General features: G+C 43.3%; 1 protein-coding gene across 1 annotated transcript in view; it reads right to left on the bottom strand.

The window, feature by feature from the left end:
• Window positions 1–486: 486 nt before the first annotated feature.
• The window catches only part of SPAG17 (sperm associated antigen 17), a 120,613-nt gene continuing 102,825 nt past the window's right edge, over window positions 487–18,274 (bottom strand). The window contains exons 40-48 of the mRNA XM_026090733.1: window positions 18,116–18,218; window positions 17,382–17,478; window positions 16,032–16,112; window positions 15,178–15,203; window positions 13,758–13,898; window positions 13,118–13,287; window positions 6,063–6,123; window positions 4,838–4,982; window positions 487–3,618 (exon numbers count right to left, since the gene is read on the bottom strand). Coding sequence (XP_025946518.1) covers window positions 3,482–3,618; window positions 4,838–4,982; window positions 6,063–6,123; window positions 13,118–13,287; window positions 13,758–13,898; window positions 15,178–15,203; window positions 16,032–16,112; window positions 17,382–17,478; window positions 18,116–18,218 — 961 coding nt within the window. The 3' untranslated portion in view covers window positions 487–3,481. The remainder of the gene's footprint in view (window positions 3,619–4,837; window positions 4,983–6,062; window positions 6,124–13,117; window positions 13,288–13,757; window positions 13,899–15,177; window positions 15,204–16,031; window positions 16,113–17,381; window positions 17,479–18,115; window positions 18,219–18,274) is intronic.

Raw genomic sequence — 18,274 nt, forward strand, 5'->3', positions numbered from 1 at the left:
GTTTTGAATATCTCCAGAGAAGGAGACTCCACCACCTCTCTGGGCAACCTGTTCCAGTGCTCTGTCACCCTCACAGTGAAAAAGTTTTTCCTCATGTTAAGATGGAAGTGTCTGTGTTTCAGTTTGTGCCCACTGCCTCGTGCTTGGAGAACAGAAGGCTGAGAGGAGATCTTATCAACGTGTACAAGTATCTGAAGGGAGGGTGTCGAGAGGATGGGGCCAGACTCTTTTCAGTGGTGTCCAGCGACAGGACACGAGGCAACGGGCACAAACTGAAACACAGGAACTTCCATCTGACCATGAGGAAAAACTTCTTTACTGTGAGGGTGACAGAGCACTGAACAGGTTTCCCGGGGAGGTTATGGGGTCTCCTTCTCTGGAGATATTCAAAACCTGCCTGGATGTGATCCTGTGCAACATGCTCTAGGTGACCCTGCTTGAGCAGGGGGTTGGACTAGATGATCTCCAGAGGTCCCTTCCAACCTCAGTGATTCTGTGATTCTGTGAAGAGGATAAAAATGGAATCCCTCAATGTCATTAATGTCACCGGTGCCAGAGGAATCCCCCAAGGGTCCTCTCTGTCCAGTGCAACATTGTGTACTCACAACCCCCATCTTGTGTCTGCAGCTAATTAAAGGTAGGTGAACAGTCTGTAGACAGAAGGTTAAACCTATGATTGTGAAAGCAAACAGGAATTTAGGATCAGTAATACTTGTTACAGTTTTTTTTTCTCCAAGAGTCACAGCTGACTCTAATGAAAACTTCTACATGCTCAGTCCTGAAAACAGGTGTCGAGTGCCTCAGCATGGGTTATAGTTATCTAACTCCTCTTTAAAAACAGTACAAACCTATCAGGAGTCATTCAGCACTCTTCTAAAGTGCAGAGTATCAAACACTGGGATTGAGATACAACAGTATCTCCACTGCTGTGTTTCAGGCAGCCCCATCAGAAGTCAGAATGTAGTGCAACTTCTGGATCACCTTTCTCATTAATAGGGGACAGACAAAATATTTATTCATGTTAATTTGATTAAATGAAAAAGACTATATGGGGATGTTTTCACAGAAACATTCAACTACAATTCAGGTATTTCAGTACTGATGATCTTTACATCATTCTTCCAGGGCTCTGACCTGTAATGGAAGAGCAGAGAAAATTAACATGAAAGGAAAGAAAAATAAATTACCTTTGTACAGGTATTGAAGCAAACCCAGTAATTATGTTGGGATTCTTTGTAAGCATTTTGTGAGCACTGTGATTGCTAGGACTCACTTCCATAGAACTGGCCTATATTGCCGCTGTTAGAAGGGAACAACATGAAGTAGGGTTCTCACATGACCTTAAGCTAGAGTAAGAATTTGTTTTTATTTCATAAATTAATTGGAATAAAAATTATGACCATGAGTTCAGGATGGGCACTCTACTTGGAAATACTGAAGGTTTTCATGGGCAGCTTCCTATGCAGTACTTCATTATGGGCATATGAAGACAAACTTTGAGAAATGTTTTAAATATAAATGAAAAATAATATCACTAAGTTTTGTCAAGTAGTGATTTTTTGTTTGTTGGCCTCTACTAGGGCATGGGGCTAATTTGCGACCAGCTCTAATATTGCAGGGAAGTTTCTAGGTCTCACTGGTGAGACCCATATTGGCTTTAGTGATAATCACTTCGAAAAGCCATATGAACTTAAAAAGCTGCCCCATGCCTCTGCTAAGAATCTCTTAACTGTTTCTAGTCTGGATGGCTGAACTAAACCGTTTAACTGAATGCGGGACTTAACCTAGGAACATCAGTATTTCACATTTGTGACTCTAAATCAACCTGTTCAGAGCTTCTTGATGTGTTTGAGATGGACATGTTTTTGAGCATGTTACTAAAATGAGGTTTTGTTGGGAAGAATGTTCATAGAGGCATTTGGTTCAGTTACTTGGGTAGCATGGGGTAGCTGTAACCAGCTTTGGTAGGAATTATCAAGCCGTCCTTAAAAAGACTTTGTCAGAATAGAAGGGAGATGTGGTGGTGCTAATGGCAACTAGGAGAGCAGTCCTCATGATCAGCTAGATCCGTGAGCCAGGGGGGAAGAGAAGACTGTGTTAGTTTCTTTCTGTCCGAAGCTTTTAATGGGAGATGATACTCTGATTAGAATTTCCAGTACTTAAGACTAGGCAGGAAAAAATAGATTGGTGTATACCTGGTGTGCAGAGATAATCCATCAGCTGTATATTAGTGCAAGGCTGTAGTGGGCTGATTGGGGAAAGCAAGGTGCCTCACTGAAATGTGAACTCACTATGTGAGTACTTCTATTCCGCTTCAACACAAAATGAGAGAAGTTTGCCTAAATTGCCTTCACTGATGAGCTTCAGGCTGTAAGCCCCTAAACTGGAAGACATTAAATTCACTGCTCTTCCTAGACTACAGTTGTCTGTTACCCTTTCCAATGTAGAGGTTTATCCCCAAAGTAAGGAGAAGCTATTTAGACAAGAACAAAGTGCTATGTTTGAAGTACTCTGGGCAGTCCTAGAGCAGATGCAGCAGAGGTGTGTGTGTCTGTGAAGTTTCTTTTGAGAACTGACTGATGGGGGTCTCTCTTCTTTTTCTCTAGAGGAGAGGAAATGCAGTACAGCTGGGATTTCTGCACTGACTCCCTTGATAACATTGCAGACTCACAGATATTGGAGTTGAAAGAAAAAGCTGTCAGTATTACAGATATGAGACAAATGGAGACTCTGAGCTGAGCAGAGAAGAAACATTAGCATCCATAGGGTTCCTATTTATGAACTGTCACCGCTGGTTGTATTGTAGAGTGCCTGAATTGATGCGGGTGGGGTCCACCAGCCTACTGTTAAACATATTGGTTGGTGTTTTGAGGAGAAATTCCCCAATGAGGCTCTCCTGTTGGTAGGGAAGATGAGTCACCTCTCCTTATCCAGAGCCTGCTTCTCTTGGGGTACAGAAAGGTGCTGCATGGAACAGTGTGTGCAGAGGGCTGTGCATGCTGGACCTTGTCATGTTATGTTTGCTCCGTCTCTCTGCAAGTCTCCTGTTCCTTATTTGACTGGGTGTCAGTGTCAAGGAGTCAGCAGTAAGACTTGGCTTTAAAAAGTGAAAAGTGTTAAGAAGAGACTAGTTTATTAGGGCTTGACTATAATAAATCCAGCCTCCTGCTGCCAGGAGGCTCAATGAGGCATTTAATGTGGAGGCAGTAAGTGAAGGATTTGGAATAGGACTGAGGGCTTCTGCTGTGAGTACCTCCACTGGGCTGAGCAGTTGTAACAACCTGTAAATATCTTGCAATGAGTCCTTTTGTTACTGTAATCCAGTGCTCTCCTTTTTTTGTCTCAGATTGTGTGTGTGCATGTGCAATCACTTTCATGTCAGTAGTATAGGGTTTGCTGATCATGCGGATCAGAAGGCAAGAGGAGGTAAAACAACGGTGATTTTAACTTACGGCAGGTATTGTTACATGCAGTACTTACGTTAACTAGAAAGCTTTTCGGGTAGTATAATCTGGAACTGGGCCTTGGGGATTGTAGAAATCAGCCGGACTGTTGCTGCCATCCCACCCTGGGGGTATCCTTGTGGGCGGTGCTCATAAATGTCATTGGTTAACACAGGTGAATATTAGATTAAGGATCTAACCATTTCTGTACATTTAATATGACTAAACAAATATCTGTGGAAGCTGGAATGAATTCTGGAAATGAGACTGTGAAAGGACTTGAATCTCAACTACTGACTTCAGCTCAAAGAATACAGGCCAAGTAAAATATTAAGGAAGGGGAAGATGCACATGTTTTGAGGCTGGGTCTACAAGTGTGTGACTGAGGACTGGGTGAGTGGGAATGGAGCAGGGACTGTTTTTGCTGCTATGGCACTAGTCCTTGTCTAGTCCAGTTTAGTAGAGATGATTGTCAGCAAAGACTTCTTTGTGTCACTACAGAGTAAATTAGGAGAGTTTCAATGCAACTTCTTGCATATAGAGCATATAGAGCCCCAGTGCAGTTGTAGTTTACTATCCCTATGGTCGGTTTCAAATGATCCTGAATCCCTTCTTTGGTAAGGGTGGGCCTTCCCAAGAGCGAGAGTTTCTGGCATGGCAGTAAGAGATGTGTATGGATGCACCTTGCCTTATTACTTATTTTATAGCTTTCCAGAAGACCTCCTCTTCCAGGCTTTAATCAGTAAATTTGCTTAAAGGAGAAACAGAACTTCACCCCCTCCATCTCCTCTAAACTTGCCCTTAAGAAATGAACCTTCAACTGTACCTGAAAAATAGTAATTACAACTGCTGGAGTACAAGGAAAAGAGAAATAATAGTTCGTGATTTTTGCTATTTTCTTTTACTGTACCTCTGTTGCCAGTTAAACAACTAAAAGGCCACTGAGCAATAACCCACACTGGGCTAATTTCTACTCAGACAGACTCTGCAGAAACAGGGATAGTCTCTTGTCTTTCCTTTTGTATCCACAATGATATGATTTTGTTTCTGATGAAGTTGTCCTATCAGGTACCACCATAGGTTCAAAACCTATAAACAGAAAATCTTATAAAGGATTTCTATCAATGGGGAGAAAAGAAGGAATTCCTATCCTTTTTTTCATTTATTTCCTAAAAGCCACATCTTTCTGGGCTTCCCACCCCTTCTTTTCAATACCTTGTCACTCTGATCTAAATTGTTTTTGGGTCAAATCTTAAATTCTCCACTGTTGTGCTCTGTGTTTCCAAAAAGGACAGTAAAGCTTGCCTGCATCAGAAATGATGCTTAGGACTCCTGAAAGGTGGACGGTCCCTAGGACTGATGCTATTGAGGGGGTGGGGGGATTCAAAGGATATTTGCCCTCACAGGAAGGAGAAGTGTCTCTGCTTCTGTTAATATTTCAATATGATGGGAAATTTCTTCAAGGCCATCAGTATTTTCCCCTCCAATTGCCATTGCAAAAATCTCTATCTCCAGTTCAACTTGCAAACCTGCTGCCACCTAGGAGAGACAGAGGATTGCCCACAAGTAAGATGCATGTTTTATACATAGCCTCCTTCAGCAGTGCTCCCAGCTGGTTCTTGTTCTACCTTGTCTGATGAAAGTAAAGACTTAGTATCCTGCACACATCACTGCTCTTGCCAATTACTCAGTGACTGTGTCACTAGAAGGGTCTGTGCAAAACAGTATTTCTTCACATTGCAGTTTGCTTTCAAACTGCCAGATATTTTTTTGCCCCTTCTCATTATTTCCCCTTAAATTTCCTTTTAGGTTCCAGAAGGAAAGGGAGAATTGAGAAAGCTGGAAGACAATCAGAAAAAGAACAAAGAGGTAGGAAGAAAAGAGAGATAAAAAAGGGATGGATGTGTGGAGAGAAAAAGAGAACTGCAAGTGTTGGATTGTGGCTGGGGCTCTGGACTAGGAGATTTAACTTGTATTCTGGTGACTCTCCTTGTACAAGTCATTGCTTCTTGATTCCATGCCTGTAAAATTGTGCTCAGATACAGCAGGCCGGTGAAGAGCAAAACGACAAACTGAATAAAGGCAGAAAGCATCAAAGCTTCATACTTAATGGGACAATTTCATGTGCAATGGTGCTTGTGCTAGATAAAAGACTTAAGGTGAAGCAAGCAGAAGCAGCATGCAGGAAAACAAATGACAGAGGCGAGAGTTTACTAGGTTCAGTTCTTAGAGATATCTAGACAGAGAGATGAAGTCCAGGCATGACATAAAGAGCAGATATAAAATACCTAAACCCTGGGAAAAATCAAAGGTGGTGGTAGAGTATCCTGTTTGTATCAAAAAAGCTCTCCTTAACCTCAGTGCTTGACCTGCTGCCTTCCACTGAGCTTAAGATGTTCATCCCTCTGCGTTCTGGGACAGGATCTGAGACTTGCTGCACCGTGTGCTTGCTCAAAGGCAGCAGAAGGATAGCAGAAGGCAGCCATGGCTTCAAATGTGCTTTAAACAGCTCATACTCTGGCCAGCTCTATTCCCAGACAGCTGGTGAGGGAGCATCTCTGGATGGCCTGAAGGCTGTATGACTCTAGCATAATACAAAGGATCTTCTGTATAACTTACAGGTCCTGGTGTGTATATCACTCTCAGTCCTGTGTGTGGAGGTGGTTGCTTCACCTGAAATCTGTCAGAAAGAGAAGATTATCAGTTTGCCAGGAACCACTCCAGGCAGACAGGTGAAACTGCTGGGAAGTAGGGTATCTGGTCTTCCTGTGCTTGTGTAACTGACAGCAGAGTTTTTTAGCTCATCCTTCCCATCACAATGTACACTTGGTTATGGCAGTATTCCTGGGCTTCTAGCCAAGGCGCCATTCAAACAGTTTAGAACAAAAAAAGCAGTATATTAATGAGTCAAAGTCTCCAAAGAGCTCGTTATGCTGAGTCCTTACAACAGAATATGAAACACCTACATTCTAAGTCTGCATACACAAAGGAAACTGAAGTATAAATTCCATTTCTCCAGCAAACTTGTGTGTGTGCACATCCAGAAGTCGTTAATGGTCTATTTAATGTGCTGTGATATGATTCTACTGCAGAAGGCATGATACTGATATAAATTTCTTGTAAACAAGTCTCTTCAGTTTAACTGTACCCACTAAGGCAATAGTTTCACTTCATTCCTCTTTGATGGATTCACAACTGTGCAGTCCTTTTCTAGTGTGCATGTGAAATACCACTGCTGAAGATCATTGTGATGGGACATCACCTCCCTGCTTAAACACCAGAATGCAAATACGTGCATTCTGTTGTGGCTCTGGCCTGTGGAAAAAAAATCACTGTTAAGATCTCTCAAAAGCATTAGAGCAAATATGACCTCTACTTTTGCATGGTTCTGGACTTTACTGTACGATTTTTACTTCCACCTGAAGAACAGCTACCAGCAAGCGCTCACACAAAAAGCTGTTAAAAGAAATGAGGGAGAACAGGCATTTTCAGTATATGGCTCAATGCTATGGAAAGTTCTGGCAGAATTACAAAAAGGCTGTCAGAGTTGCTGCAATTTCTGTGGAGCGCTGGCTGTTACAAGAAACTGGACTTAATTTTTGTCAAGGTGTCATGACAAGTTAAGGCTATGATGTGGACCGTTTGGAAGGCACTTAGTTAACTATTGACCCTGTCACAGAAAAGCTCAACTTCAGCATGAAGTAGGCATGTCTCATGTCTGAGCTCCCTTGCCCTCCACCCTGCCATCAGCATGTTCTGCTGTCACTCAGCAGCTAGGCATACAGCTCTCTTCTCAAAGCATCTGGTAAAAGGCTTCAAAGGATAAGCTGAATTTCTAAGAATGACAGAAAGCATCACAGGATTCTTGATACCCAGAGCCTCTGTGACTCTCCTTATTTGTTGATGGAGAACATAGTGATGGTATTTGAGTGTCTACATATCAGGCTCTGGCATAAATCTAAAGAATGTACAACGCATGTATCTTGAGCTGCAGGATATTGATATGTGACCTACTACCTTAAAACTTCACAAGCAGGCACCATGATACTGAAATGTGCATTAAAGAAGAACCCCCTCTCTTAAGGGCACTTGGCCCTATAACCTTCCCTAGAGGCCACATCTCTGATTAAAAAAAAAAAAAAAAAAAAAAATCTCTGTGCCATTAATCCTGATGGATGGAGTTGTACAATAGTCTCTCTGATGGTCCTGAACAGATTTCTGAAGTGCCTTGTTGGATAAGTACTCACAAGAGACCATGATGATTCCAACTGGATAAATCTCCTGCGAGTTCCTCTTTTGATGATAACTGTTATTTCAGGAGGAGGAACAAGTATCAAACTTAAATGTTTTGTATATTTTTCATTCCAGAACTGAGGTACCATGTTAAAGGGATGCTGTGAGTGCTGAGGTAGGATCACTGTGACATTTCTCTTTACCCTCCTTTCAAAGAGGAAATCAGGAACTGCAGGTTACCTGCATCCAGAAGAGGAAAGTCTGGCAGGTGCCTGCTTATGTGATGAGTGCTCTAAAGAAACATACAGCACCTAGGAACTGCAGCACATCAGGGCCATGAGACTTGCACACTTGAAGCATAAGAATCACAGAATTGCAGAATGGTTCAGGTTGGAAGGGATCTCTCGAGATCATCTAGTCCAACCCCCTGCTCAAGCAGGGTCACCTAGAGCATGTTGCACAGGATCACATCCAGGCAGGTTTTGAATATCTCCAGAGAAGGAGACCCCATAACCTCCCTGGGAAACCTGTTCAGTGCTCTGTCACCCTCACAGTAAAGAAGTTTTTCCTCATGGTCAGATGGAAGTTCCTGTGTTTCAGTTTGTGCCCACTGCCTCGTGTCCTGTCGCTGGACACCACTGAAAAGAGTCTGGCCCCATCCTCTTGACACCCTCCCTTCAGATACTTGTACACGTTACTAAGATCTCCTCTCAGCCTTCTCTTCTCCAGGCTAAACAGGCCCAGCTCTCTCAGCCTTTCCTCATAGGAGACATGCTCCAGTCCCCTAATCATCTCTGTAGCCCTTCGCTGGACTTGCTCCAGTAGTGCCACATCCCTCTTGTACTGGGGAGCCCAGAACTGGACACAGTACTCCAGATGTGGCCTCACCAGGGCTGAGTAGAGGGGGAGGATCCCCCTCCCTGCACCTGCTGGCAACACTCTTCCTGATGCACCCCAGGATACCACTGGCCTCCTTGGCCACAAGGGCACATTGCTGGCTTGTTGTCAACTTGTCCACCAGCACTCCCTTCTCCACAGAGCTCTTTCCAGCAGGTCAGCCCCCAACCTGCACTGGTGCATGGGGTTATTCCTCCCCAGGTGCAAGACCCTGCACTTGCCTTTGTTGAACTTCATGAGGTTCCTCTCTGTCCAACTCTCCAGCCTGTCCAGGTCTCTCTGAAGGGCAGCACAGCCTTCTGGGGTATCAGCCACTCCTCCCAGTTTTGTATCATCAGCAAACTTGCTGAGGGTGCACTCTGTCCCTTCATCCAGGTCACTGGTGAATAAGTTGAACAGGGCTGGACCCAGGACTGACCCCTGGGGGACACCGCTAGCTACAGGCCTCCAACTAGACTCTGCGCTGCTGAGCCCAACCCTCTGAGCTCTGCCATTCAGCCAGTTCTCAATCCACCTCGCTGTCCACTCATCTAACCCACACTTCCTGAGCTTGTCTATGAGGATGTTATGGGAGACAGTGTCAAAAGCCTTGCTGAAGTCAAGGTAGACAACATCCACTGCTYKCCCCTCATCTACCCAGCCACTCAGTCCATCATAGAGGGCTATCAGCTTGGTTAAGCATGATTTCCCCTTGGTGAAGCCATGCTGRCTACTCCTGATCACCTTCTGATCCTTCATATGCTTAGAGATGACATCCAGGATGCGCTGTTCCATCACCTTTCCAGGAATGGAGGTGAGGCTGACTGACCTGTAGTTCCCTGGGTCCTCCTTCTTGCCCTTTTTGAAGACTGGGGTGACACTGGCTTTCTTCCAGTCTTCAGGCACCTCTCCTGTTCTCCATGACCTTTCAAAGATGATGGAGAGTGGCTTAGCAATAATGTCCGCCAGCTCCTTCAGCACTCGTGGGTGCATCCCATCAGGGCCCATGGATTTGTGGGTGTCAAGTTTGCTTAAATGATCTCTAACCCACTCGTCCTTGACCAAGGGAAAGTCTTCCTCTCTCTAGACTTTCTCTCTTGCCTCCAGGATCTGGGGTTCCTGAGGGCTGGCCTGAGCAGTAAAGACTGAAGCAAAGAAGGCATTCAGTAACTCTGCCTTCTCTGCATCCTTCATCACCAGGGCAGCCACCCCATTCAGCAGCGGGCCCACATTTTCCCTAGTCTTCCTCTTGCTGCTGATGTATTTGAAGAAGCCCTTCTTGYTGTCCTTGACATSYCTCACCAGATTTAATTCCAAACGGGCCTTAGCCTTCCTCGTCGCATCCCTGCATACGTCTGACAATGTTCCTCTATTCCTCCCAAGTGGCCTGTCCCTTTTTCCACATTCTGTACACTTCCTTCTTCTGGTTGAGTTTTGCCAGGAGCTCCTTGCTCATCCATGCAGCTCTCCTGCCCTCTTTGCTTGACTTCCTACTCACAGGGATGCACCGATCTTGAGCTTGGAGGAAGTGATGCTTGAATATTAACCAGCTCTCTTGGACCCCCCCTTCCTTCTAGGGCCCTAACCCATGGGATTCCTCCAAGTAGGTCCCTGAAGAGGCCAAAGTTTGCTCTCCTSAAGTCCAGGGTTGCRATCCTACTTAGTGCCCTGCYTCCTCCTYRCAGGATCCTCAACTCCACCATCTCATGGTCACTGCAGCCAAAGCTGCCCCCGACCTTCACATCTTCCACCAGTCCTTCTTTGTTTGTTAGTACGAGGTCCAGCAGCACACCTCTCCTTGTTGGCTCCTCCACCACCTGTGTCAAGAAGTTGTCACCAATGCTCTGCAGGAACTTCCAGGACTGTTTGTGCCTAGCTGTGTTGTCTTTCCAGCAGATATCGGGGTGGTTGAAGTCCCCCATGAGAACCAGGGCCTGGGATCGTGAGGCTACTTCCAGCTGTCTGTAGAAGGCCTCATCGACTTCCTCTTCCTGATCAGGTGGCCTGCAGTAAACACCCACAACAGTGTCCCCCATGCTAGCCTGCCCTTTAATCCTTACCCATAAGCTCTCGACTCGCTCTTCAGCCACCCCTAGGCACAGCTCAGTACATTCCAGTTGCTCTCTCACCTAAAGAGCAACTCCACCACCTCGCTTACCTGGCCTGTCTTTCCTAAAAAGCACGTAGCCATCCATGACAGCATTCCAGTCACGTGAGCTATCCCACCATGTCTCTGTAATTGCAATGAGATCATGGCCCTGCGACCGCATACAGATCTCTAATTCTTCCTGTGTTCCCACAAGGCACAGGGTCTGTTGGCCCAGTTGCTTCCCTTGAAGCCATGCCTAGCTCCTCCTCAGCCTGGAGGGCACTAAACCTGTTCCTCAATTGCAAGTCTTCAGGAAGAGTAAGAGCCTTTCTCCTCCTACGAGAAGTGACCAGTTTCCAGCCACCTTCTACAGTGTTATGATGTCCCGTTTCACACAGCACAGAACCCTCTGGCACCTCCACTGCTGTAGGGGGTTGGGACTCCTGGAGCTGTATGGTCTCTGAGAATACCCTGTCTATTTCTCGCTCATCTTCTCGGGTGCTACGCCGCCTACTGACTTCCTCCTGTAACTCCTTTACCTGATGACATAACTTGTCAACAACAGTGCACCTTCTGCAGGAGAGCTGACTGTCAGCCCAGGCCTCACGGAGAGGCCCCAAGCACTCCCTGCAACCTGAGACCTCTAGAGCTGCATCTGCTGTCAGAGGGTCTTGTCTAGGTCGAAGCCTCTGATACAGCTACTCCAGCAGCTACTGGGGAATGTGCTCTGCAGCATGTCATGACCATATCTGAGGAAGCGTACACTACTAGGATTGGAAACAAAGGTGCCTTTTTGTGCACTGCTGTGCAAACTGTTGCATCTGTTCGCTGCCTTTGTTAGCTGCGCTCTCAAGAATGTTTAATATCCTTACTGTTTTCCTTAACCAGTGCTAATGCAACCAGAAAGCTAAGAACTGTGGTCACCAGTGCTAAGAGGAGGAACCAGTTCTTGAAAGACCTAGACCAACATGACAGCAGGAAGTTTATTTCCATGCTTTCAGTTAGGCTCCCTCTCCTGTGACCTGTGGGCTTAGCAGGAGAAAGGCCTGTACAACTGGAATAGTCCAAGCATGACCTACTCCTAAGTTTCTGGGAGAACAGTGTACAACTGTCCATCAGCACAAATGGCTGAGATGATAGATAGATAGATAGTTTAACAGTTAACTGAAAGTGGCTGTTTAGACCTAAGAACCTCTCCAGTTGCAGGAGGTAATTGAGGCTAAGTGGGAGAGAGAGGCTGATGTTGGAAAATTTCAGCTAGCATAGCTTGCTTGGAGCTCAGGAATTTAGAAAGGAAATATTCTTCTTTTTTTGTCTTTGAGGATTTTGACCATTTCCCTTGTAGTAAAAATGTCAGCTGCAGCCATCTAAAATGAAAACTTGCCACCAAGCACTGCAATTCTTGAAACCAGTTGGTGAGATTGCAGCTATTCAGATGAAGCCATTTTGAAGTGACAAATTTTAGGTGGAAGCCCCAAAACTGTAATAACTCAAAGACCATTACTGCAGTCTCTCCTGTAAGCTAAAAGCCAAAATACGCATAGCAAAGCTAAGACAAATGCTGTGGAGAAAACTGAATGGGAGGAACATGCTTTGCCCCCTTTACTGTTACATGTATGGCATGTAGGAAGACAAGGGTCATAAAGACACCTGCCTGGATACTGCTGAATTTAATAAAAACACTGAAACAGTGCTAGTGCAGGAGTACCTAGTGAATGAACATATATGCAGTCACTCAAACGGGGAACTTCAGCACAGAAAAAAGAGCAGTCATAAGCATCTTTTACTGTATTTGTATGATCTCTAAATTCCAGCTGGGTAGATCCACCAATAATTTCCTTTGCTTTGTCATACAATGCAAGAGACAACTTGCTGGACTGCAGACCTAAAATGGCCCTGTCCTCAGTACATTGGAACACAGTGCAGAGCTATCACCCACTGGTAGGGCATGACACTAAGGGAAATGTGTTTATAAGTAAATGCTTTATTTCAACCTCGTCCTCTGTCTGCTCCCAGTTTCATCACTGAAACTGTTTTTCAGTGCAGCCAAAGCCATGTGGCTGGCTGACTGCAGCTGCCCCGATTTAGACTGTCAGACTTGCAGCACCCAGCAGCATTCCCCAAAGCCAAATGTAATATCAGTTACCATGAAAGAGTTCAGTCCCCGAACCTGAGAACTTCAATAATAACCAGTAAGTCACCTACTATAGGCCAGGACCATGCATACGGGACCTACTGTTCCTTACTACTTTCCATCTATCTTCCTAACACTATTAATATGCAAAGCTAATAATATGCAAAAAATGCTAAGTATTTCTAATATTATCTTCTCTGAATCTAGTCTATCATTATCGAATGATTCCAAATATAAAAATACCATTTGTTATCTCTTACTAATCAAATCAGAAGGTTGATAATTAACAAGCAATGCATATTTGGACAGTCGAAAAACAAGTTCCTGAGAATCTGAACCAACCTTGAGAAGTTCACCCCAACATTCTTCAGGATCACAGTGGCAGTGTAGGTGCAGCCTTCCTTCAGTACGCCAAATGTCACATTAGGTGGAATGAGATGGAATGCGCTAAGATGCTGTTTTGTTGTTGCAAGAGAAGATGTGTTGACTTTTCCCCCAACAGGATCATCTACCTTTGCAAATAAAATTAGACAATAAATTTGGTGGCTTAAGTCAGCTTCCGAATAAGCAGTACCCAGATAATACTTGTTACTTTTCCTACATTTGACTCTACTCATCCTGAAGCTATTACAAAAAGGCACACTAATTTGAGTAAAAAAATGAAGAGGCAAAGCTAACTACTTTTGGTATTGTCTGCCAATTTATACTAGCATGAGTTTTTGGACATACTGAGCCATTCAGGTGTCTCGGAGGAACTGAGGATGTGCTCTCTTTTGGAAATCAGGGCTTTCATGTGGGTACCTGGTACAGAACTCTGCTTTCAGCATACAACAGCCAATCATTTTATACATAAATTGCAAGCGCTATTGTTCACTGAACAGATTCAGAATGCTTTCCAATATTGATGCAGAGTGAAGGAGTGTCCAGTATCTCTGCAAAAGAGATGACTGAGAGGATATTAACTAAAAAGTTATAATTTTACTTTTTTATTTGGTATGGAGTCTGGCTTGCTCCCCTGGAGAGACGGTGGTAATTCCCCTTTCTCTTTTCTTGGCTGCCTTGCAGCATTCACCAGCAGATTCTGAATTTTAGGTTGAAAGGATGTCTTGTGTGATCTTGTAGCCTTGTTCAGGTAGGCTGCTGCTGCAAAAAGAAAAGATTTCCAAAAGCATGAAAAACCAAGTATCAAAGTCAGCTCAATCCTGAAGTTCTTCTTCAAATAAACCTTTCATTTACTAAAACAGTTTGATTAGCACAAGAAGAGCAGGAGGGATGTCATTTTTATGTAACAAAACAATTTAGGGGAAAGATGATCATTTCAGCTAGCATAGCTTGCTTGGAGCTCAGGAATTTAGAAAGGAAATAGTTTTCTTTTTTTTTGTCTTTGGGGCTTTAACACTAAAAGTAATCAAAATTGAACCAATAAGTAAAAAATGTACTATAATTAGTAAAACTAATTAGTTGAAGACATTACAGTGAAAACCAACAATGAAGGTATAAAATCCTATGAAAGTGATTAAAAACAGAAGAGGAGGTACAAAAACTCCAAGCATTAAAATCAAACCCGAGAACATTACTATTCCAAAGGCATGTCTACACTGCACAGTGGTCAGTGATGCAGAAATGGCCAGGTTGGTCAAGCCAAATTTGTACATCCATGCAGTAACAAATTCTTGCCCAGGCCCCAAAGCAGGACACCTGTGTCAGCACAAGGCCATAATCAATTCATAGACCCTGTCTCTGAGCAGGACTTATTGGCTTGAGAGCAACAATACATGGATGAGTCTGCATGCTTCTGATTCTGGAGCTAAAACAGTCTTAGCTACCTTGTCATCTCTGATCTGTGCCCCACTGTATAATGTAGGTAGACTGAGCATAAGGATTACCAGAGCAACTAGTTACTACACAATGTAACTGCTGTTTTGAAGAATCGGATCTAAACTTCCTTTGCTTGACAGCTTAAGACACATATAACTTACTGTAAAAGCTGTAAAGTCTGATAATCTCTGAAGGGAAAACACAAGACAACAATGGTGGCTGTCTTCTCACCAAGGGTCAATCTCTAGATCAATATTTTGTACTGAAGAGAATTGTTGGGTTTTTTTTTCAGTTTGAACTAGGCAGTTGAGTGTAGGTACTGTCTAGCTGGCATTGTGTTATCTGGTCAGTTAGTCATTTTGAGGAGGCAGAAATATAATTTGAGAGTAGGTTCTTCTCTAGATTCCTTCTCTCAGCAAGTACTTATTTCCAAACAACAGAACTGTAGGTTGTAGAGGGAGAGGGGCCTCCCATCTGACAATAAATGGCCCAAGGCTTATAAAAATGCTGAGCATGGATGTAGTGGAGAAAGCATACTAGCATTTGTTGTTTTGCCTGAAGGTAAGCAATCTTTATGCTTTGACATTAGAAGTTTGTGTAGTTTTAGAATCTCTCTCTCTCACACACACACACAGACACACACACACACACAAAACTGCTTTTCCTTTTGTTACCTACCCTGTGGCTCTGGAAGTACAAATTAGTGGGTCTGCCCTGAGGTCTAGCGAGTATGCATAAATAACAGGGGAAGCTTAGGAGGTTTTAATGCAACTGTTGTTGCAGAGACCTACTACTAAGAAAGGATGCTAGTGGGTGGTGGGAGGGAAAGGAAGTGGGGAAGGGAAGCTGTAACTGTGAGATGCAGATAGATTTTGCAAGCATGCACTGCCAAGACTCAGCTAGTGTGGCATTATGTGGGAGCGAAAGCTTGGGTCTAATTAAAGCAGACTGGTGACTGTCCAGTGGTGATCATCCAAGACTGTTACCACAAGCAGACCAATAAACAGAGAGAACAACAGTAGACACAGCAAGGAAAGCAAAACTGACTGAGGATGTTTAAATGGCAAAGACCATTTAAGCGCAACAAACTCCTTTTCTGTAGTCTTGTGTTACCAGCCTTAATGAGCAGGAAAAATTGGCTCATGCAAATTTTTAGCAGAGGAATTATTTCTTGGCTGTGTCTCCAATTCTACAATCCCCGTGTTGTTATAACAGTCTGCTAGGGTGAGCAGAGACTGTCTCCCATTATTTTTATAGCAGACTGCTCTCTCCCTTTCTACCAGTCTTGCATTTAGATGTATTCAGAATGCTGAACAGAATAACTGGCTTTAAATTTCTATTGTAGATATTTTGTCAAGTTTTAAGAAAATAGAAATTAACCTGCTCCAAACTACATTCTGGAAGGCAGCTTTACCTTTTGTGGAGTGACTGCTGGGACCTTCACTTTGGTGTGAATGAGTCTGTAGCAGAAAACTGGGTGAAGGTGAGGAATCGCTCATGGTATTGAGATATTCAGATGCTAAAGGAAAAACAATGGTATACATTGACAAGCGTTTGTCATGATCATCATCGTTTTCATAAACACATGAAAAAAACCCACAGTATTTGGCACTTCATTTTAGACAACTTTTGAAAGCTCTCTACGTAATCACCAAAGACTACTGTTAAATCCTGCATGTGTCATTTTGCTTCACTGGGCAACAGGGATCAAAAATGCATACTATATTTGTGATAATTCATTTCTTGTTCTTTGGTGAACTGAGAAGTAAGCCCAAAACGTCTAACAGACAATCCAACATAGGTCTTCTGGTGACAGTAAAATGAGGAAATATGGGAATAAGCAAGGGTCTGATAGAACCCTCTGGAGGACTGCTTTCCTAATATGATTCTTTGCTGTGTATGGCAGGATACTTTTAATCTCACTATGTCATTTCAGTAACTTGTCAGGGCTGTTTTTCAAATAGAACTGAAGTATTCCTCTCCTCAGTGCTCTAAGGCTCAAACCTCAGATGGTTCATACTTTCACTGTTTACCCTTATCCACTCACTGCTTTCTCCCCCTTCAGTCCTTCTTACTGTATCCTCCAAACTGTTCTCACTCTGCATGCTTCCTATTCTATTTCCCTTCTACCACTTTCCCCAAGCTGCTCCCTTACCATTTCAAAATTTTTTCCATCTCCCAGCTGTTCCCTGATACTATTCTTTCTCCAAATGTGGTTTCCTCATCCACCCCAGGCTACTGTTTACTCTTGAACATTTTGTATCCATTTACCTCCTCATTCATAACCTAATTCTTTGGCTTTGTATCCAAAACCTATGGTTCTTCCTCATTCAGTCAAATATACAAAGACTCCTTTAACACACTAAACATAGAAGTCTCATAGAACACATTTATATTAGTGAATTAAACAGGAACATTCCCAGGCACTGAAACACAATAATTTATACTGTTAAATTGTTAGAACACTGGCATGATACTGACCTGTGCCAACTAGCAGTCTCCCCACAGACACTGTGAGGCACAAGAGCCTGGGCCAGGGATAAGGCCACCCTGTGTTGGGAGACTGAATTTACCAGCACAGGCACAGCCTGTTCCATGTTGCTGGGTATGTTTTATTTATCAGAATAGATGTAGCCAGTGTGGTCCAAGCAGTTCATGTGTCAAAATGCCTGGGAATACATAGTGTCAGATAATTTTAAGATTAAATTTTACTGCAATATGAAATGAGACAACTGAAAAAAACAATGAAGACGATACTGAAATAACCAGACATTAGAGCTCAAATTACCTCTTATGGGGTTTTTGATCATCTGTAAAGGCAGATTCCCATTTTCTTTTGTTAGAACTGGAGAAAGTTCCTTAGACAATGCTTCCACATCAGGAAACTAAAGAAAAATAAGAAACAGGGCTTAGGTCTTCCAAGCAGGCACATGTACTGCCACTGAAAATGGCAATAATATTAGAATCGATTCTGTGATTCTAATAAGCAAACACACACACTCAAAAAAGGGTGCAAAGGAAAGAAACAAGCAGAACCAAAGTGGTAACAATAAAACTGATATACATAATTATTCCTCAGATTCTGAAGTATATTTTTTAGTATGCTTTAGACATTCACAGCGTTGATCAGACTGTTAGGCCTGATTACAGGAATGTTCCCAAGGCCAGCTTTAATGCGGGAGGGTTAGCCTTCTGGATTCCCTCTCTAGTTAATAGAGAGAAGTTTTCCAGCTGCGGGTCAAAACACCCAAGGTTCAGCTTCTGCTCTGCATCAGGCTCTCTCCAGACTTTACAAAAGGAATCTAGAGAGTCTGACTTCAGTAAACACATACCCTTGCCAAGATATATTTTCTTTGATAAAGGCATATAATTCCCAGTGTTTATTCTGTCACAGTTGTCCTCTGTAATGGTTTCTTGAGATAATAAATTGAGGCTGAAATGTAAACCCACAACTGGCTTTGTGGGACTATGACAGAAATTACCCGAACTAACACAAACTCATCCAGTTTTGAGCTCCATTACCTTTTTCAGAAGAAATTCCTTGCCAAATTCTGACTCAAAATATGGAGGAATTATTTTGTTTCTTAGTGCTATTAAGCACTTCTTTCCTTCATCAAGTTCCTTCCTAAGAAAGTTTTACCATTGTTGGTAAGGAGAAGAAAGAAAAAAACATTATAACTA

This window comes from Apteryx rowi, unplaced genomic scaffold, assembly GCF_003343035.1.
Source record: "Apteryx rowi isolate R43461 unplaced genomic scaffold, aptRow1 scaffold_876, whole genome shotgun sequence".
Lineage (NCBI taxonomy): Eukaryota > Metazoa > Chordata > Aves > Apterygiformes > Apterygidae > Apteryx > Apteryx rowi.